Source organism: Oryzias latipes, chromosome 23 (assembly GCF_053564925.1).
Source record: "Oryzias latipes strain Hd-rR chromosome 23, Olatipes_Hd-rR_3.1".
Taxonomy (NCBI): domain Eukaryota; kingdom Metazoa; phylum Chordata; class Actinopteri; order Beloniformes; family Adrianichthyidae; genus Oryzias; species Oryzias latipes.
The window spans coordinates 23,103,905-23,125,561 of NC_136259.1; the positions used below are offsets into that span (position 1 = coordinate 23,103,905).

The 21,657-nt window shown below is 41.0% G+C and overlaps 2 protein-coding genes across 3 annotated transcripts in view; one reads left to right on the top strand and one right to left on the bottom strand.

Annotated features, from left to right (window-relative positions):
* Nucleotides 1–21,657, bottom strand: part of LOC101170385 (methionine aminopeptidase 2) — a 100,342-nt gene that overhangs the window by 69,345 nt on the left and 9,340 nt on the right. The gene's annotated exons all lie outside the window — the stretch shown is intronic.
* On the top strand, nt 11,578–20,567 carry usp44 (ubiquitin specific peptidase 44). 2 transcript variants are annotated; one of them, XM_023952678.2, is made up of 6 exons: nt 11,578–11,694; nt 13,459–15,171; nt 16,580–16,778; nt 17,136–17,244; nt 18,692–18,945; nt 19,176–20,567. In XM_023952678.2, exons 2-6 carry the CDS (start codon nt 13,627–13,629, stop codon nt 19,298–19,300), a joined length of 2,232 nt encoding a protein of 743 aa, XP_023808446.1. In that variant the 5' UTR covers nt 11,578–11,694; nt 13,459–13,626; the 3' UTR covers nt 19,301–20,567. The 2 variants fall into 2 exon arrangements, with proteins under 2 accessions (XP_023808446.1, XP_078797937.1); XM_078941811.1 differs by having other exon boundaries at nt 11,677–12,107.

Genomic DNA, 21,657 nt, shown 5'->3' on the forward strand with positions numbered 1-21,657 from the left:
ATCTTTTTTTCATTTTTTTATGAAGAAAATATGCTGGGCGGGCCACAAGCTCCCTGCTAGGCTCCACAACAGTGAGGGGAAGTGGGGACGGGGTTGCTCTGTGCCAGCGGTCCCGCCCACAATTTGGAGGTGAATTTCTAACGAACTACTGCCGCTCTGCAAAAACTATGTCTTAGAATATAACACAAGTTAATCTCTTTGGCTAAAATTGGTATATTCATAATTAAAAGACCACTGGGAACACTTTGAAAACAGCTCAAAAGATGATTGGGGTGGGACTTTAATAAAAATTTATATTTGCTTACAGTAATGTAAGAACGTTTCATGTTTCATTTAATTTCATTCAATTTTTAAACATACATTTATGTTTTATTAGTGTGAAACACTAACTGTAAAACTGGCATTATGGTCATCATGACATTATGGCCAAATCTGAATTGCCTTCCTACCCCTGCTTGTTCTCCCTACCCCAATACACTTAGCCCTCCATAAGGAAAGATATGGAAAAAATAATGTATTCAAATTCAGATGTCACTACTGTTTGATGGTGTCATCAACAGTCGCCGGTGAGCTACATTAGGACGTAGCTGCCAGCGCTCTGAAAATACTAACACAGGTTTTATTTACTTGCTTTATGACTTTATTTACTTAAAGTCATGCAAGAACAAAAATTCAGAACTGACATTTAAACATTAACTTCTGTGCTTCAGAGCACAAACACTTGAATTTAATTTAATTCAATTCTTTTTTATTTATGGAACCGGCAATTATGTAAGAAGAAATGTGTTTCTCCTCTGCGTCACAAGTGAGATCTACAGGCAGAAGGATATTCAGTCCTAAGTCGCTACGGCTTCTCCTTTAAAAAAAAGACATTTTTGGACACCACTACAGCTTCAAATGGCCCTACAAATAGAGAAATAGGGAGGAGCAGTAGGGGTAGGGTAAGCAATTCAGGTTCGACCTGTGACTTCTTTACAGAATATCTTTACCGACAAAAGTAAATTATTTTAGCTGCATAGACCCTAAAACTAGCAAACTATCTTGTTTCGCTAATTGTAGGTTGATTTTCAGGCGGCCAATTTTTTTCCATTTGTTTTTTATAAATACTGGCTGGAAATTCATAAAAATGTGCGATTTTTGGAGGTCACATAGACAAATGAATGTGCGCAGACTAACTTGACTGGCCTATACTTAGCCTTTAACTCATTAATTTGTTAAAACAGCTGTTATATAGAGCTATAAAATGTTAAACATTTATTCACAAGGTTAAGATAACAGAAATATTTCACAGGTTTTCCAATCTGTTATTTCACAAATGAGAAAACAATTGTAAAAATCCTGTTAAGTTGTATCAACCAGGCCTCTGTAGTCGCTCCAAAGTTTGCTTGTTTGAACATAGTTGACCCCAACACTCTCACATTAACACCAACTCAACAGGCCTTGAAATACTTACTACATCAATTAGACAGGAATATCCTTATCGTGCCACCCTTTCTCACACACGCACCCCTCCTGTTCTTTTCTGGGTGCTTTCAGATGAAGTCATCCATCACTCCTGCTCCCATAACACTCTGGAACGTTCACACAGTTTCACAGAATTCAGACCATAACAGAGAATCCAGGACGGGCACACACTCTGTTTGGGTTTGGACAGATCGAATGCTTTCCATTCAAAGTGACGTGGTTTGTCAAGAGGTGTGGATGCATTCCTGGCACGTCGAGCAGCACTCTGTGGCTGGGTGGGTCAAAAGTCACTCACCTGTGTGCAGGCCTCGCCCTGCTGACGAGAGGTGAGCAGGCGGGGATGTTTTTCCACAGCTAAGACCAGATAGCCTCTTGAACTGACATTTCCTTATTCAAGGCCAATTCACATGATTGTGAGTGGTCAGCTTGTCTAAATATTATTATTACAGCAATAGAAAGGGTGAATGTGTCAGAAAAACCACGAACAGACAACTGGAGCATTTGGATTTTTTGGGGGATTTTGGGTTTAAAACGGAATTAAAAACTGTATTATTTGAGGTTGTTTGATCCAAAGTGATTTTTTTTTCCCCCAAGGTGGTCTGCTCGATTTGTTCAGCTGTAAAAGCTAACCTAAACTTATGTGCAGATCAAATAAAGGAACCACGACTTGCCTTAAAACAAGATTTTTCAGTTTGCATTCAGGTGAACTCCAGCGCAGTACAGAACAGTGTGAATGCACCGTCTATCCACTATAACGCCTGAAACTACAATCACAACACGCGTTCAAGAGACCATTACTACTTTCTGTTAACGTATATTATTTTGGTATAGATATGCAGAAGATTATTTGCTAGAAGAGTTCTAGCCATTTCGCCTGCATTAGTCTGCCTATAAATCCTATAAAACATGTTTATATGATCTACTTTCCTTACTTTGAAGCAGAGTGGATAAAAGGCAATGCAATTAACGATTAAAATGAGGACCATCCCATTATTATTGTTTGAATAATTCCAAATACATGTGTGAACTTGATTGTGGTGAAATAACAATAACACTCTATTTTAATTACAACCACTGAGTGTTACATTGTAATGTGCATTAATGATTACTGAAATGTTTAAATTACAATCAATAAGCTATTGATTTTGTTTACTTGATCTGCAATGTGTAACAATAATTACTGGTTTGATGTTATCATGTGTTCTAATGATAATCAATTATTATTACATATCGGTACCGTTACTGTTTACTGAAATCATGAATGAATGTTTTCTAAAGATCATCAATCATTTCTAAGCACATGATTTTGTTATTTCAAGAGAATCTATCTGATCAGAACCGGATTTGAAACACTGTAAAACTATCAAATGAATGAACTCAGTATGGGTGGGATCATATAAGATTGCTTCTTCCCACTCCTTTTCAAGCAATAAATCAAACTCTACTTATACTTTAGTTAATGATCACTGTATTTAATTAAGCAAATGTGATTCAAGTGAGGTTTTTGTTTTGCTTTATTTTCTGTCTTTTTAATCTATGCATTTCATCATTTCTGTAATGAGTTTGATAAATATGTGTAAATTCTTTATTGCTTTGACTACAATGCTTGAAATAAATCAATAAAATCAAATCAAAATCAAATTATCAAGACGGATCAAATTGTCTTTTTCTGATTTATTTTGCTCTTCTTGGAGTTTCCTGGCATGTAATTATGGATGCGTGTTACATCAGTAAGGAAGGAAAGAATAGAGGAAGGAAGCAGGTGGTCTTTTTGGCCACGGAAATAAAAAGATGGATGAAAGCCATTGTCAGTGACTTTATGCGCATTTTAAAGAGCCCTATTCAGAAGTGGAAATCCAACATGTAAATTTTGCATCACATGTTTGCATTTGATTCTTTAAAAAGTTAAACCTGTTAATAGCAGGACCTTTAATTTTTCATATTTAGTTAAAAATCCTGATGCAGCCAACAAAAATATTCCTTAAAGACTTCCCTGCACAGTGTTTTGGTCTTTTTTAATTAAAAAAAAAAGTCAGACCTGCCTGCACAAAATATTTATTCCCTTTACTGCAACTTTACATTTAGTTACTTCCACTTTTTTCTCTTTGTTTCTAATTGTTTCTGCTTTCTAAGCACTTGTTTGATGTACAAATGCTTAAAATTTGACTATTTTTTTTCATGCTTCGATATTTTGTTACATCGTGGATACTAATTATCATTAATGGCTAAGTTTTTCGTTTTTGTTTGGACATAACACAGGTTTGAACTGGCAAGATGCTGGTTATTAGAAGGATGAAGCCAAAAAAACATGCAGGACTTCAACAGGATTAAATCAGATTTACTCTGGTTTTTGCCCTCATTAATCATTCTTTGACATTCAGTCTGTATCTGGTGACCCAAGCTGGACTGCACTGGCAAGTACTTGTTCCAGCAGAAAATGCTGAACGAAAGACTTTGAGAACATCGTGAAATGAATATATTCTCCTCTGTAAAGCACTTTAACACTTGGTCATCAAAGGCAGACCTTCAGATTAGACCAAAGGAGGTGTTTGTGGGAACTAGCCTCGAAGCGTAGACACAACAGGACGTCACCAACTCGTGTGCTGCTGCAGCTGAACCACAGCCCTCACTTTCTCCTTTGCTCACTGGCTCACTCTTTGTCCCAGGATTGACTGGCCTTTCTCAGCCTGTGATGGAGATGTCCTGCAGGGGGTTGCATGGTGTGGGAAACTAGTTGATGAATGAGTGTTTGGCATGCCTGTGCAGATTCATAGTTTGCTCCAGTATGCTTTATGTGTATGCGTTATTGTATTAACGTCAAATGCATGCATGTGTGTCTGCAGGGACACAATGCTTTACTTGTGCTGCTATAGAATGGAGTTATGGCCTTTGTCCTGACAGCATTCTTGTGTTGCTATTGGTCTTGGAGTGCGTGGCAGCTCCCGCAGGCTCAGGGACAATAACCTCCCCCCACCTTCCCTTCCTCACACTGGGAGTCACAATGGCCCTCTAAGGCAGCACCCATTACCCTGAGACAGACGCACCAAAACTGGCCTGGAATGGGTGTCACACGGCAACCAGCACCCACTCCATTCAGGGGACCTGCGTTTGGTGGCAGAAGTGTTTTAAAGCAACTGCTGGTTAATTCAGAACCGGTTACTTATTGTGTTAAATCAGGAACATTCATGTCTTTTACTACAAGAGAGTAATCTGACACCAACTATGAGAAGCTGCCGGCTGAATGTAAAGCCCAGTGACCAGACATCCTACAGTACACTTACGCTGCAGCTAACAAAGAGTCTCAAAAGAAGTGGAAAACTTTCTAAAGGTCCAAACAAAACATATTTTAAAGTAAAGGTCAAATGTAATTTCTAACAAGTTCAGGATCAGAGGAAGTGACAGCGATGCCAAAGTCAAAACTGGGAAGATAATCTGAGCTGCAAAATCTGTACAAAACAAAAATGGACTGAAACCTAAAGCCTTATGCTGGATTCACACTGGACTTGATTTGCACATCGAGTTTAAAAGTTAAGTTAATTTATAGACGTGATCTGAGGTCCTACGGCGCGAATTGGGCATCGGGCGCTGCCAGGTTGACGCGCAATCAGGCACTCAGCTTTAGGCACGTGACGTTTTCAGTAACTCGATCAAAGGGTAAAAACAGTAATCCAGTATCAATGCGGGGATTTTCGTCCTGAACTTCTATCTTTTTTTTAACCATGCGGGGGGCCACAGGGTTTCCGGAGACTGTCCCGGTTACTGTTGGGCACAAGCGGGAAAAACCCTGGACAGGTCGCCAGCCTGTCACAGAGCCCATGGGGCTGGAGCGATCGAGCCCCCTGCGACGACCAGACTCTGGGCGGCGGCATTCACCAGCTCCAGCTCTATGGCCTTATGATCTTTATCTTATTTTCATCAAGACAATAATAAAAAGATTCTCCATTTTTATTTTCGTTTTTTCCTCTCGGGTTAATGCTCAATTGGGCCACAGACGGACAGAGGTAACATTTAAAACAGCCATAACCCAGGTGCAGCTCCCATTGGAGGAGTGAAGAGCACTGGGGGAGACTGACGGACCTGGTAACCCACACACAGTAATGTGCTTGCATACAAACCCAAGCTACAACATCATCCATGTTTTCAATGATGTGGCAAAGAATTCATTCATTCATTCATTCATTCATCTTCTTGACCGTTTATTCCCTTTCGGGGTCACGGGGTTGCCGGAGCCTATCCCGGCCACTTGGGCGTAGGCAAGGGATACCCTGGACTGGTCGCCAGTCTGTCACAGGGTAGAATATCTTCAACCACACATCCATTCACTCTCACACTCACACCTATGGACAATTTAGAGTTGCCAATCAACCTATGAAGCATGTTTTTGGAGGCAAAGAATGAAGTCCAGAAAAACGTTGGCAGATGCTCCGCGGCCGGGGCGTCAAGGCGCAAAGGGCAGGATTCGAGCAGTACATTTGACACACATCAAAAGTAAGAGAGGAAGCAGACAAGAAGGTGTGAATGCATTATTAGTCACATTCATCCATACGGGAGGTTGAACTGCACGGGTGTTGCAGGTTTTTGGCCCCGTGGAGGGTTGTAAAGAGGAGCAGCCACACACTGAGCGGAGGTTTGTACGGTCCATTTTCATGACGTCCCTTGAGGTGGTCGTACGTGTGGTACGTGTATCGTGAAGTATTCGTAAGATTAATCTAAGTTGCAGGCACTTAAGATGTGCGGTTGATGCTGTTGTACGCTGCCCTTATGCCAAATTCTAGCCTTTAGTAAGGTGCAATTAGGCCTACCACGTATGCACGGGTGGGTGCATAATACGTAAGTACCTGCGTCCCACCTACCTCACCCTTAATTACCTTCGTGTGTTGAATTCACTACAATCTGTTGCCCCCAACATGCCCATGCATGAACATTTTCTCTCTATTGGCTCACTGAGCGGTCTACAATATTTTGTGTGGGCCACCGTACAGGTTTGGCTACGTTTTTCCCATAGTTAGCCTGTATTCACCTGAAAGGTCAACAATTTAAATGACGGTTGCCCAAGCCTGGTCCCAAAGAACCACCCTCCAGCGCTTTTATTAGCAGATTCAGGATCCGATTGACCAATTGGAGCGACGTCAAACCCGGTGGGGGAAGTACCATGTTTAGGATTGCGTTTTTGTATAGTTGATGAAGTCATGAAGGAAGTTTTTAAGGTCCTTTCTGAACAGATGAATAGAATGTCAGTCATGCAGCAAACACTGACCTTCAGCGCACAGTTCCTAACCGAAAAACAGTTAATGAAGAATGAAGTAGATTTTTGTTTTGGAATTTCTCCATCATGGTCCTAACCATAAACCAGCAGGAATGTTTTAAAACGAGCCCAAATAAGCAGTTCTTGTGGGGAAACCACCAAAAATCCAAAAATTAGAGCTGTTCTGCTCAACAGCATGTTTGAGCTTCAAGGGAAAAACATTTTCGTCTGACTAATTTTTATCGTTTTAATGAATTTTGTCCCATATGTTTAATTGGTGTATCCATACATTTAGGGTTAGGTTTTTATTTCTTTCTTTTATAATTCTATATAAAATGTTCAGGTCTGCAAATGCTGTGGTAACACCAATGTAGTTCGACATATTTCAAAAAGTGGCGGCCTCTTTGAAGCTGGAACTTCAAAACAGCTGGTACAACTGGATTTCGTCAAAGACAGAAGGAGAACTCAAGAAAAAGAAAATATCCAGAATGGATTTCCTCTCTGCTCTTTATTTGAGGGAAATGTGCTCTGGATAAGTGAGTCATGTGGTCAGTATTATCCCATCATTTACAGAGGAAATGAGAGGACTTCGGCATCTGCAACCTGCCTGAAAATAACTTGAAGAATAAGCTCAACTAAAAAGGATCCAAAGAACATGTTCTTAATAGCTTACCTGGTTAAATAAAATAAATACAAATGTTGTTACCAGAACTGCAGCGCTGCTTTTATTTTTGACTTCATGAGCTCCAGGTGTCAGAGAGAAACAGGTTTTATGAGCTTTCACCGTCTGGTCCTGCAGACGGAGAAACTCCTGCACCAGGCTGTCACAGAACTGATGTCGGACCCTCGTTTTGCCAAAGAAACTTTGAGCTTCTTAGTTATTAGACAGCTCTGTTGAAAAAATTACCACACTGAATAAAGGGAATGAAGAATAAAAAATAATTTTGATGACTGATTTTTAGCCAAAATCCAAAACCTGTGTGGTTTTCTTGAACATAGTTTCTGTAGAGATGCAGGAAAATCACCTCAGAGTTGTTGCTCCCCCGCTGCCTTACAGCCCCTCACCCCCCCAACTTATCATTAGCGGTGCAACAATGGCGACCAATTTCAGAGCTATTTCAGAGCTATCCGCTCCTACAGTGTGGTCCAAATTCCAGCTCAGGCGAGGAAAACAAAGACGTTCGTGGATCCATTTGTCTGCAAGTGGATGGATCAGAATGGAGCAGGGAGCTTGTGGCCCCGCCCAGCGTATTTTCTACATCACAAAATACAATCTTTTTCAAACTACATTTTTCCGTCTCCTCGTGATTTATAACAATATGAATAAAGAAGTACTCCGAAATGCAATTTAAACCTAATTTTCTTTCCTCCAACACCAGAAAAATGTCACAAGAACAAGTTAAAAACACCGAAAGCAGCATTTTGATCAGAATGAGTCTTTAAAGATCTTGTAAAAATGTAGGATTTCTGAGCTCCTGACAAACACAATGAACTGTCTCCAAGAGTTAATCTCCACCAGTTTCTGGGAAAAAATGCCTCTCCGAGGTTCAGCGGTCTTCCCCAGCTGCTTCCTCACTTTTTCTTTCACTTGTTTGGTGCCGCGGTGGAAATGTGCTGTGGGTTTAATCAGCCTGCTTGCTGAAAACAAGACTTGTTGAGAACACTGCGAGTCAGCATCAAACTGTAAATATCACGTAAAGCCAAAACAGGGCGCTAAACAAAACGGCGAGGCGAAATGTACGCTCCAGCTTTCTGCTGAACTGTTTAATCAACTGACTTGAAGTGAAAATACTCATTAAGCTACGGAACGTGAGCCCTTCAGGAGCTGGAGAACTGTCTAATGTGTGTTTATGAGGAGTGCAGATGAAAAGAGGACTTGAGGAGGGGAAGGGAGAGTTTGCATGTGTGGACATGAAGACAGCAAAAGCCCGGGGACATTGAAGGGAGAAAAACATTAGAGATGATTCACAGGCATCGCATGGCACATCAACACATACCTCTTTCTCCCAGTCACTTGCAAATGCTTCCTAATCTCTCATACAAACCTCTGGTCCACCAAAGCACACACACACACACACACACACACCCACACACGCACACACACACACACACACAGACAGTGGGCCTGTTCTGAGGGGGTTTAACCAGACTTGTATGGATAGGTTCTGGACTAATCAGTACATGGGAGCAATTCTTCACATGCAATCAGGAGCTTGTGCAGAGATTAAGGATTTTTCTTTTGCAGCATTTTCTGACTGAACTTCTGCCTTTGAGTTCTTCCTTTGAACGCTCCTATTTAAAGCAAATATGTGCAGAACTTTGCATGAGGCTGTGTGACGCTTGAAGCGTTTGAGGTCAGCAAAGAGGGCCAAATCTGAGCCGCAGACGGTGTGAAGCTGTTTTCCTAAAGGAAACGCACTGATAGGATCTGAAGTATTTACTAACGACCACCATGTAGCCCCCATTAACCAGCATGAGGCGCCGCACCTGCATCCTACCTTTCCGAAAATACACCCAAGAAAAACAACAACAGGTCATTTGCACATCTATGACACTGCCAGGTCCTGAAACGGAACGGTTACATCAGCTGGAAATGCAACCGCAATCAAATGATCACAAAGTCATTTCATCATATTTTTTAAATCTATTTTACCGCCCTTAAAAAAAAATCAAATTTTTTTTTTGGTCTGATTTCCAGTTAGATCATTCTTAATGTGCTTGTGGTTGCCAGGTATGATATTTTTCAGCACTTTTATTAAAACCTCTTTACACCGTGGTGCGTTTGCTGAACCTCAAACACTGGAGAAGTTTCAAGGAAGTAGGAGAAAAGGGGAATAATGGAGAGATTCAAAGAACCCCTGAAAACCAGCTGCTATGAACAGAGCTGTGACAAGTGCTTTAACAACAATATAATGCAAATGGGCATAAAATATTACAAAAATGATCCTATATTTAAGTTAAACTTTGTCAAATTTTGATTCACTCCAACACATGAAACAGAAGTATTGATTAAAATGACCTCATATTGAATTTTTGTTCATTAAACTGACATGTTTCGACATGATCATAAGCCCTTCATGCCGTGAAATTACAGTTTTCTGTCACCCTGGAGCGCTGTGCGACCCCCCATGAGCTGAATCTAGAGTTTGTGGGTGCAGACAAACTAAAAAAAAAAGGATCAAGCTGAAGATTTGAAAAAAAACAAACAGTGCAAACAAATAATTTGAAGTTTTATTGTCCCCTGGTTTGCTAAATACTATCATTACCTCATCAACTGCCATACAATGTTAACCCTCATCCAGGAAGGCAACTGAAAAAACAACCCAGGGTTTGTTTAATATGAAATGTGTTACTTGGTGAGGCTTAGTGCTGTTGCCGACAATATAACAAATACTAATAAACATGTTCAGGGGCTGCAAGCTTGACTCAAAAGTGAACTTGAATTATTGATGAAAGATATTTTTTCAGTGCTCAGTAAATGTTTGTAAATATTCGATTGATTGATAAATAAAAAAGATGGTATAATTTTATTACTTTCACATTTTATCATTCAGTAATAATTGTAAGTGATTTTTTGCCGACATGCATTTGTGTTTATTTTAGGTTAATGAAAACTCAAAAGCTAAGTGAATAGTCTAAAAGATTTACAAATTTAAAATGTATGTAAACTTGAGAGGAAGATGTAATAAAAGTGTAATTCTAGGATAACTTAACTGCAGTAGTTGTGTTTTTCCATCATCAAAACAAACAATTTTAAATCTAAGAATTGTCTTAAAGGTTGTCCTGTAACCGAGAGTTTGAAGTCTTCAGACAACTTACACAGTTTGCTAATTCCATCCATCCATCCATCTTCCTCCGCTTATCCGGAGTTTGCTAATTGTATTATTTTAAGTGATTTATTTTTTACTCTGTACAGATAAAAGGTTCAGCCAACCTTTACTGAAATAAGAAAATTGTGTCTAAGTCGTTAGGGGCTCAAAGTGCACTTAAAAACTTCAACTAGCAGACCTTTGACTGAGGTATTGGCAGTAAATACAGAAATCCGTAGTGCCAATGGGTTGTTCAACACTCCCCTCTAGTGGGAAAGAGCGGTACTGCGTTTATGAAGCCACAAGTGCGATGCAGTGATTTTATTCCAGCAATAAGAAACCATGACAACTCAGTTTTTACGCAAAATAAAGAAATATATGTTTCACTTATTTTTATTTTGTCTAAATTTACTCTGATTATTTTAATTATAACTGCATGTTATGGATTGATGACACAAAGTTGTCAAAAAAAGCACAACCACTTTTAAACATATTGGTAAAAACAAAACTACTCTTTTGAGGATATCCTTTCAAAATAAAGGCACATGCTGCAAATGAAAGTACGATAACATAGAATTTGTAAATTATTTTATACATTTTTGGATTTAAAAAAGTATTTTAAGCAAAACATAAGAAATAAAAACTCATCAGGAATGAATGAAATAAAAAAAACTGTTTTAAAAACGGGCTTAAAAACATAAATATAAGTAACTATTTTACTTAGAAACTATATCAAGCAATTGAGTTAAAATATTCTATTAATTCCCAAGGGGAAGTTGGAAAAATCAATACGTGATGCCTAAAAGATTTATCATAAACTTAAAAATAATTTAACCATGGAACTTCAAAATGTATCATAAAGAATTTGTAAAAAAGAATTGTAATAATACCAGCATATGCTAATATCTAAACATTAATATAAACACAAGGAATATGACAAACTAATGCATTCTGATTACATACAAGAGGCATTTTATTATTCTATAAAACATACTTTGCTTTTAGGATTATTCCATATGTTAATTTAAGGATGACAATAAAATCCTCACAAAACAACAACAATAACAAAAACGTCACGAATCGGGAACGCGCTCGAGCCGACAACACGAGACAGGAACTGACAAGATGGCGATCATTTTAGAAATAGAAGAGTTTCTGGCGTGAAGGGGAAGCACGGTACGCTTTTATTTTTCTTTTCACGACCATAATGTTGTCACATTTTAACAGTGTTGTAGGGCACGCCACTGTGGGCTCCAGGAACCATCCTGAGGACTCGTGATGGAGCTGTGTGAGACGTAGAGAGCAGCAGCGCGGCTAGCGCGTAAACTAGTTTGGATTAACGATGTTAGCTTCTCTCGCCAATGCTAGTTAGCATGCTAGCAACAAGGGCACTTGTGGTTTACTAATCTCTTGAATAAACACAACGCAATTAGTGACGAAGTAGACTTTGTTCGAGCTTATGTTGGCTTCACCTTTCTTTAAATTATTTTTTGTTTATATTTAGTAGTGTTTGAGGTAAACATGTACATTTTTGTGCGTGATTTCGGCCTTTTGTAATTCCAATACTAAAGCTACCACCACACTACCAGGTACGTTAGCCCGGCTGGCTAGCCGCGGTTAGCTGCCGATGAATAAGTGCTTTATGTCTTAATAGGAATATTATAACAAAGTGTGTTCATTTGTATGTCACTTTAATGAATTATTAACCTTGCCGGCTGCGTTTAGTTGTGTGTGTGTGGTTTGTTTCAGTTAACTTTAAATAAGTGGCTTTCTCTTCACAGCATGCAGCAGCAAGGACAAACCAGGCGAAGCGCGCTTTTAGTTGCTGAAAAACTTACGTGACATTAACGACTTTAGATAAACTCCAACATTTAGTCACTCTTTTGGTCAGCTTTAGTTAAACTTTTTTTTCTTGTAAAGTATATGTGACGTCGGTAACAAGTCGCTGTGGTGAGACGCTCTAGAGAACAGTTAATCCGGTCCCCATGTGTTGCTGTGCCACTTTGTTCTTAGCGGTGATCTTGATAACACCTGCGGGCTCACCATGCAAGGATTTCATGACTTACCAGCCTGATGGGGTTTTTTGAAGCAGTGCGATGGTTCTGCATCACTGTAGCTCACTCATGGAGGAACAGTCTGTTCAATAATGAACGATCACACACGCCCTCTTTAAACTAAAAACTATGAGCTGTTTTAGTCAGTTAGTTTTTATTTTCCTGGCCACTTGTGGGCCAAGGCTGGGGACATCCTAGACGGGTCGCCAGTCTGTCGCAGGGCCGCAATTACTCAGCCACGCACACTCGCATCTAGGGACAACTTAGAGTAACCAATGAACCATGTTTTTGGACGGTGGGAGGAAGCCGCAGTTCCCGGAGAAAACGCACGCATGCACGGGGAGAACATGCAAACTCCACACAGAAAGGTCCACCATTGGTGTTCTGGTTCTGGTCCCCCATCCTTCTTGCTGTAAGGCAAGAGCGCTAACCACTGCTCCACCGTGCACCCTCATTCGAATTTACAATTTTCAAATCCAGTGCCCTAGAAATTTCCGAGAAGCCTCTGCAAAAAAACTAGTGTGCAGTGACGCTCACGCGATTGGCAAATGCAGACCACAATGCATTGCGTTTGAATTGTTTGTAATTTGACAAAATGTTTGTGCAATTTTTAAAAAAAAAATCCTCCAAGTTTTCATCATCAGGACACACTGGATTCATAAATAACCTCTGTAAAATGTTCATATTTATTGGGTTTTATTTCGGCAAATAGATGATGTCGTATTTGGCATTAGATCAAAAAAAGAAAGTAGTGAATTACATTAGATCCAGGGCGTTATGTAATCTTTTAGGGAATAGGGAGAGAATTTGGACGAAGCCTCATGTCTTTTCTTTCTTCTAACTTTAACTGGATATTCACCAAAGTTTGTGCTCTCTCGCTTTTCAGACAACACCATCATGCCCTGGGAGGCTCTAGCTTTTTGGCTCCCCGTGGTTACCAAGGTGATATGAAGCCAGCGTGAAGGACAGAGGCACAAACACTCGGCTTGTAATAAGTTCAGTCTGCTGTTGACGGACACACACAGCCAGCCAGCTCAGCCGGCGGGCGCGTGTAATGGACAGGTGTAAGCACGTGGGGCGGCTGCGGCTGGCCCCAGACCACTCCATCCTCAACCCGCAGAAGTGGCACTGTGTCGACTGCAACACTACCGAGTCTGTGTGGGCCTGTCTGGGCTGTGCGCATGTGGCATGCGGCCGCTACATCGAGGAGCATGCGCTGCAGCACTTCCAGCAGCAGCACCACCCGTTAGCTATGGAAGTTAATGAACTGTACGTCTTTTGTTACTTGTGCGATGACTATGTGTTGAATGATAATGCAACCGGAGACCTCAAGTTGCTACGTAGCACTCTCAGCGCCATCCAGAACCAGCGCTATGAGGTCACCACCCGCAGTGGGCGCACTCTGCGCTCCTCCAGTGCAGCAGTGGATGCTCTCATGCTAAGTGGAGCACAGGAGCTACAGCTAAGAGATGAGGACAGAATGTTTACAGCCCTCTGGCATCGCCGCAGGGCGCTCATGGGACGCATCTTTCACCTTTGGTTTGGCCAGACTGAATGTGGCAAAAGGAGAGCGAAAGAGGAGAGAAAGAGGGAGGAGGAAGAGGAACTGAAAAGGGAGGCCAGAGAGAGGAGACGCGTTCTGAAGAGGCAGCTACAGGAGGAGCTGGAAAACGCTCCTCTTCGGAAGAGTCGTCGCTTGCGTCGGAAAAGCCAGAGAGTCGCTGATACAGCAGTCACGGCACCAGCCTCTCGACAGGCACGCACTAAGACGAAACCACGTGCAGCCCAGTCTCTTACCCAAACGTCGCGCACTAGAAGCCCCAAGACTGCAACCTACAAGAAACCCAAACATCCAAAAAAAGTCCAGCCAACTCCCAGGTCCACCAATCGTTCTTCTACTGCCAAATCCAAGCCCAAAACACCTTCAACACCTCGCGCTTCCTGCCGCAAGCAGAGCACCAAACAGGATGGTTCCCCCTTTAAAAGGCGTCCCACAGTCACTCCTGGGGTGACGGGCCTAAGGAATTTAGGGAACACCTGTTACATGAACTCCATCCTGCAGGTGTTGAGTCACCTCCACGTTTTCAGGGAGTGCTTTCTGCGTCTGGACCTGACCCAGGCACTGGAACTACTGGCATCTGCTGTCCAGGGACAACTGGCAGGAAAAGCTTTGTCCCAGTCCCCTCTTTCCCAAAGAAAGGGGCTGCAGACCAATGCGGGCTCTGGCGTGGGACTTAGCGGAGGGGCCTCACGGGCCAGCAGCATGGAGCTGATACAACCCAAAGAGCCCAGCTCAAAGCACATCTCTCTCTGCCATGAGCTGCACACCTTGTTTCAGGTCATGTGGTCTGGCAAATGGGCGCTGGTTTCGCCTTTCGCCATGCTGCACTCGGTGTGGCAGCTGATCCCCGCGTTCAGGGGCTACGCTCAGCAGGACGCTCAGGAGTTCCTGTGTGAGCTGCTGGATAAGGTGCAGCATGAGCTGGAGAGCACGGGCACGCACACCACGTCTGCAGGAGTCCCGCACACGCAGAAGAGACTCATCAAGCAGGTGCTCAGCGTGGTCAACACCATCTTTCACGGCCAGCTTCTCAGCCAGGTATGAGACGAAGCACATTCATTCACTTTCTAAACCATTGACTTTATATAAGAAGTGGACCGAGTGACCTCCCTCCCCCCAGCGTTTCAAACAGGAAGTACCACCTAAAATCCCAGACTTCTTTAGAGAAATGAAGTCTAAATAAGCATTCTTGATCTGATACCTTTTTCAACATTTTCATGATCGTTTCATGATGGTTATCTATGTATTTCAAGTTATTCATGTTGGAATCAGATGTCTCAATAAGAGCAGATGGAGCTTGCTGGCCCCCACGTCCAACGTTCGAAATCTTTGACAGATTTTGGCAGCCTGCTTTCGAGTGGTTGCTCGCTCCTGATTGGTGAGAGTCTTTGTCATAGAAACGTTGACTCAGACTGGACTCGGACTTACCACTACTGACTAACTTTGTCTTGTGGCATTTATATTACGAAAAAATGGTGGCTGAATTAACTTCATTTGGTTGGAAGAAGGTGTGACATCACACTCACTGAATCCAGTTCTCGTATACAATGTTCTTAACAAATCATTTGATCTGTTTTTGAAAGTGTTCCCAGTGGTCTTTTAATTTGTGATTATGCCGTTTTTAGCCAAAAAACAAAAATCTGTGTTGTTATTTAGGACATAGTTTCTGTAGAGCGGCAGGAGTTCATTAGAAATAGCCAGTGCATTGTGGGCGGCACCGTTGGCATGGAGTAACCCCGCCTCCCTTTCCCTCCCCATTGCTGAGAGCTCAGCGTATTTTCTACATCACTCCTTTTCCAACTGAATTTTTTTTTGTCTGCTCCTGATTCACAATTATTCGAACAAAGAAATGTGCAGAAATGCAATTCTGAGCTGACGTTTCTTCATATACGTCTTTCATCTTCAGAAAAATGCCACAAAAACATTTTAAAAATGTCAACCAAAAATCATTTTTATTGGAGTGGTACTTTAATTAGGAGTCTGAACTTTCCTGTTTTTGAACATGAGCAGTCAGCACAGCTAAGTCCTGAATAATATGTTTTATTATTTGCTCTTCACTTCAACTTAATTGATTTTCTTAGAGCTGCTCTTTATTTTATTCAAGGATTTGAGTCTTTGTTCTGTTGGTAACTAAAATAATGTGTAGAAGCTCATGATTAAAAAGCAGCACCATGGCTCCGGTTCAGTTTGAGTAACTGATGAATGAGGCTACGGCGTGACGAGTTTGCTTAGAGACGTTCAGGGAGACCGACTCCACTCTGACACCTGCTCGCGCTGAATGGAGGCTGTGTGTCGGCAGAAGCCTTTGGCAATGATCCGCTGCTTTCTACCACCAAATCTATCAGTGCTGTTTTTGTCTTCAAAGGAAATTTTTTCAGTATCATGTTTGTTTTGTAGGTGATTTTTGCATCAGTAAAATGTTTCTTCATCTTTCTCATCATTACAGGTGACATGTTTGGCCTGTAGCCACCGTTCCAACACTGTGGAGCCATTCTGGGATCTCTCTCTGGAGTTCCCTGAGCGTTATCACAGCAACAGCAGGGAGTCTGCCGCTCAGGCTTCCTGCCATCTGACGGAGATGCTGGCCAAGTTCACCGAGACTGAAGCTCTGGAAGGAAACATCTACGCCTGCGATCAGTGTAACTGTGAGTGAAAGGATCCACTCACTCATTCTTAGTTTCATTTTTAATCGAATGCCAAGTGCTTCCCTCTGTTACAGATTCTTCATTCTCTATTTACACGTCTATAAACTGTTGGCTTTGTTGTTTTTTTTGTGTGGGAAACTTAAGGATGAATCTGTAAAACGTGGTAAAAAAAAATCAAAGTAAATCAAAAAGTTGCTCTTGGAACTTTTTCCAATGAAGGAATCGATTTCTTCCGTCTTTCTTTTAGTACGTTTAAAATTATAAGTATGAATTAAATGTAATAACTGTGATACTGCTACTGTTAGGCTCCCTGTACATTTGTAACGTGTTTTTTCTTCTCTTACACTCGGCTCGCAGCTGCCAGACGTCGGACCTCCTCCAAACCAGTCATCCTGTCTGAAGCACAGAAACAGCTGACGCTTTACAAACTGCCTCAGGTTCTCAGGCTCCACCTCAAACGCTTTAGGTAAGACCACCTATCCAAAGATAGATGAGCGTGTGGGAGGAGCTACAGTTGTCTGCTTCATTGCTACATGAAAGCATTGACTGTATATCTGTCTCATGTACAGTCAATGCATGGAAGACACAGATGACGTTAAAGGGTCGGGTTTCTTTATTTATGAGCTCCGGTAATTACGTTTTCCTCCGCTTATCCGGGACCGGGTCACGTCCTCATGTCTGGTTTCATGAGGTCATTCGTAAACCTTTCCAGTACGGTGAGCTTCACCATCAACTGCAGGAGCTGCGTCTGAATGGCGGACGCTGTCAGTGGTACTTCCGACTCTCAGGGTTCTGACTTACAATCAAGCGCAAAAAGAATCCCCTCCTCAATAGAAGCCAAGAAAGAAGATTTTACATTCGGTTGAAAAAGTTTGGGCACCCCTGATCATTTGAAAGATTTTCCTTCATATATCATTGGTTGTTTGGATCCACAATTCAATTAAATATATCATATAGCTGAATAACACAGTGATATTTGTGATATGGGAAGGGCTTTGGCTCTGGCCATGTGCAATAATTACTAAAGCAAAAGTAGACAGGTGCATAGGTGTGGGCACGCCAAACGGCAAAATAACATTATTACACATATTTTGTAGATCTTCCTTTTGCAGAAATAACACTTCCTATAGCTTCCAATGAAGGTCTGGTTCTAGTTGAAGGTATTTTGGACCATTCTTCTTTACAAAACATCTCCAGTTCAGTTCAAGTTTGATTGCGCTTTCAATGGCACCACAGATTTTAAATAATATTCAGGTCTGGGGACGGAGATGGCCGTTCCAGAACGTTGTAGTTGTTCCTCTGCATGAATGCCTTAGTAGAATTTGAGCCCTGTTTAGGGTCGTTGTCTTGTTGAAGGTCAAGGGTCAATGAGCTTACCAAACATTTGTGTCCCAATAACTAGTGCTGAAAGTAAGAAAATCAATAAAACAAGGGTGCCCAAATGTATGCACCTTTTGTTTCAATAATTATTGCTGCCGTTGTGTAAATCCTATCAACTTCTTTTCACATCTCATATATCACTATTTGTCTGCTATATCATAGATTTGCCTAAAATTGCTCATCCGAACAACCAATGATTTATGAAGCAAAATCTTGAAAACGATCAGGGCTGCCCAAACTTTTTCACACGACTGGAAGTCCAGTTGCCGTCACTCAACTTGGAGACGTCACGTGGATGAATGAGAACCTTCAACAACGACCTCTAGACAAAAAATACAACATTGTTGTGGGACTTTTCGTGTGGGACTGCGAGGTGCGGTGCAGTTTTCTCAGCGATGAAACAAAGAGGCTGTTCTGGAGGGCTTTCCGTCTGCTTGTGCTCATTTAGCGGGACAGCGGCAGTTTCCAGCCGTGGTACATTTTGCTCTGATGTTAACTTGCAGCCTGATTGTGGCCTTGTGATGGATCCCCAGGTGGTCTGGGCGAAACCATCGGGAGAAGATTGGAGTCCATGTGAGCTTCGATCAGCTCCTGAACATGGAGCCTTACTGCTGCAGAGACAGCTCACCGCCTAAAGACGTGTCCTGCTCCGGTCCCGGCAGTCCCGGCTCCCCGGGTTCTCCTCGCCCCAAGCACTTCCTCTACGAGCTCTCAGCTGTGGTGATGCATCATGGGAAGGGCTTTGGCTCTGGCCATTACACTGCCTATTGCTACAACACAGAAGGTGGTAAGTAAATCCCACTAAAAGCGTTTAAATCGAAGCTGAAATGACGTTCCTTCCGCTTGGTGTTTGGAGCTTGTAAACTGTTTGCGTGTTTAAAAATGTGGCTGTGAAATATCAAACAGGCAGGTTTTTATTAGACCGTTGTTGGTTAACAATGGAAAATCTTGAATGAAGTACCTCCACAACAGAGCTGCAGATGTCTAAAATGTTCTCCGTGTTCTCCTGTCCTCCAGGTTTCTGGGTTCACTGTAATGACTCTAAGCTAAACGTGTGTTCGGTGGACGAGGTCTGCCGGGCTCAGGCCTACATCCTTTTCTACACACAGCGAGTAACTCAGGACAAAGACCGGCCGCTATAGAACCACGAGCCCTTTAACGTGGCCTCCTCCACTGCATCCTGACCACTCAGCGTTTGATATCAGCACAGACCCAGCTATTGCTCTTTCATCTTTCCCTCCTTTTTTTTTTTTTTTCAAACGGGGGAGAATGGGACTTTTTAGTCTATTTAAAAAAAATGTTTAAAGAAAGAACTACTTTTGTAATATCTGGTTCTACTTTGTGAACTTCTTGTGGATGCTGTTTATATGTAGGTATTTAAAAGAAACGGTGATGTTTTTTTTTCCATGTACATTTGTATTTTATTCAGAGAGTATTGGCCAAGATGTGTCTCAGTAGCAGCCAGCAGCCTCGGGCAGGTTTGATCGCAAACCTTAATGAGGCGTATGTGCTTATGTCTCTGCACATGGACGTGCTGGCTAATTGATTTTAAAAGCTTTTTTTTTGTTTGAAATCAGCATCAAGGTTTCTCAGTCACTTTAGTTGACACAGAACTGGATGTAGAGCTGTCACAAGTCACCTCCTCTGTTTACATTGACTCCCTGTAACAGCATAGCCACACTTTTGCTGCCACAAGCACTAATTTCTACAGGAAGGCGTGAGCATTGTGGTTTGTGAGCTATTTTAATCAGATCACAAACGAGGTGGGCGTTTGTACTTCCTGTTCTGAAACAGACTTCAAGCCAAAGCCATTGGCAAATTAGGGAAAAAAACAGTTTTATAGTTTCAAAATGACTAAAAGATTTGCCACGTCGTCTTTGTAGTATTCTCCCTCTTTTACCAGGAAGGGTAAAAGTTTTCCAAAGGGATTCTTTTTCAGCTCAGTGCTGCCATCTATTGGCTCCAGAAGATGACTGTCTGTAGCGTATGTCAACATCCAAAACCCAGAAAAGTGCCCTTTTATTGATGGAGCTGATCTATTTTTATATCTTTTTTTATCAAATATGCGAAAGTCAGACGCAGATCAGCATTTAAATTATGAATGTACTTTTTATACAATCCTTGAAAGTTTACGAAGAGGCCATCAGCTGTTAAGTTTTATACATTCAACATCACCAGCAGTAACTACGGACTTAACGGTTTGTTTTTTCTATTTTTAAAGACCTTCAGAAGGGAATCAAAGCACACTTTGTTGTCTCTTTGTTATAGTCAATTGTTTTTGGCATTTTTGTTACTACTTCATGGATGTGTTTTTTTCTGTGTACATTTTGTGAAAGGTATTCTATGCAAATTTTTACCTCAGTTTCTTTTCTAGAAAGAATTACCTCAATAAATGGGAATATTTTTTCAGTGTTTTTTTTTTATTTTATTTTACTTTTTATTGTAAGCAGTTTTTCCTCTCTCGCAAATTGAAGTTTGATCTTTTTGTTACACATAAACTACATTTATAGTCAGGAAACTTTTGTTTTTAAGTGCGATTTTGATATTAGCTTAAATATAGTTTAGCTTTTGTGTTAGTAAACATTTGCTTTACAATTTACACCTAAAAATACAATTTAATATTAAATATATGTCGGATAAGATTATAGAAGTAACGAAAATAAAAAACTATTTTTAAATTCTCCATTAACGGATGCGGAAGAGTTGGGTTAGGCGCAAAAACGCGTTTTTAACCTTTACGTGGTGTTCGGGTCAAAATTGACGAACACCATGGAAACGAATTACAGAAAACTAAACTTTCACTCTTAAATAATTTAATTTATTAAATTCCAACTCAAAGCAATTAAATGCAACCTAAAATAAAAATGTAGATTTAGTTTACATGTTTACACCTCGCACGCGCCCTGGACCCACCTGTCTAATCTATGAAATTGAACATGGTGGGACAAGGCTATTTCCTGAATTGGATTTCACTCGGTATAGAAGGAGATGGTAGAAATTAGTTCCTTCTCGCCCCTTTCATAATAAAAAACGAATCCATTCTAAATCTTTGAAGGGCAATTTCTTTTCTCGTTGGTTAAATCATTAATGGGACGCCCTCCACACTATTTAAAGATTTTTTTTCTCCCAAACAAAATGTAACCCTTGTTACACACAAAAAACAAAAAAACACATTTAAAAAAATTATGTGCGTTTTTGATTATACCGGTAGCTTAAATGTAGCTAGCATAGTTTGGCTTTCTGAATGTTAGAATTTACTCCATAATTTCTAGTTTTTTTTCTTTTTAAACTTAATTTGAAATATGCTTCACAAATGTCTTAGGGGTAGGAATGTGGTAGAAACGACGATAAGTCATTTTATACTCACCAACAAGGACGCCGAATATTTCCGTTAGCCAAAAAACCCGCCAATTTGAAGTCTAAATCTTGGAAGTCAGGAAAAAAAATATAGCATTTAAGATTGATTATTTTCCAACTGAAAGTAATTAAATGACCTAAA

Excerpts from the sequence above, each read along its gene's own strand:
- usp44 (XM_023952678.2), top strand. The coding sequence starts at position 13,627 with ATGGACAGGTGTAAGCACGTGGGGCGGCTGCGGCTGGCCCCAGACCAC. Across the intron at positions 15,172-16,579 it reads ACGGCCAGCTTCTCAGCCAG|GTGACATGTTTGGCCTGTAG; the intron begins GTATGAGACGAA and ends TCATCATTACAG. Across the intron at positions 16,779-17,135 it reads CGCCTGCGATCAGTGTAACT|CTGCCAGACGTCGGACCTCC; the intron begins GTGAGTGAAAGG and ends CTCGGCTCGCAG.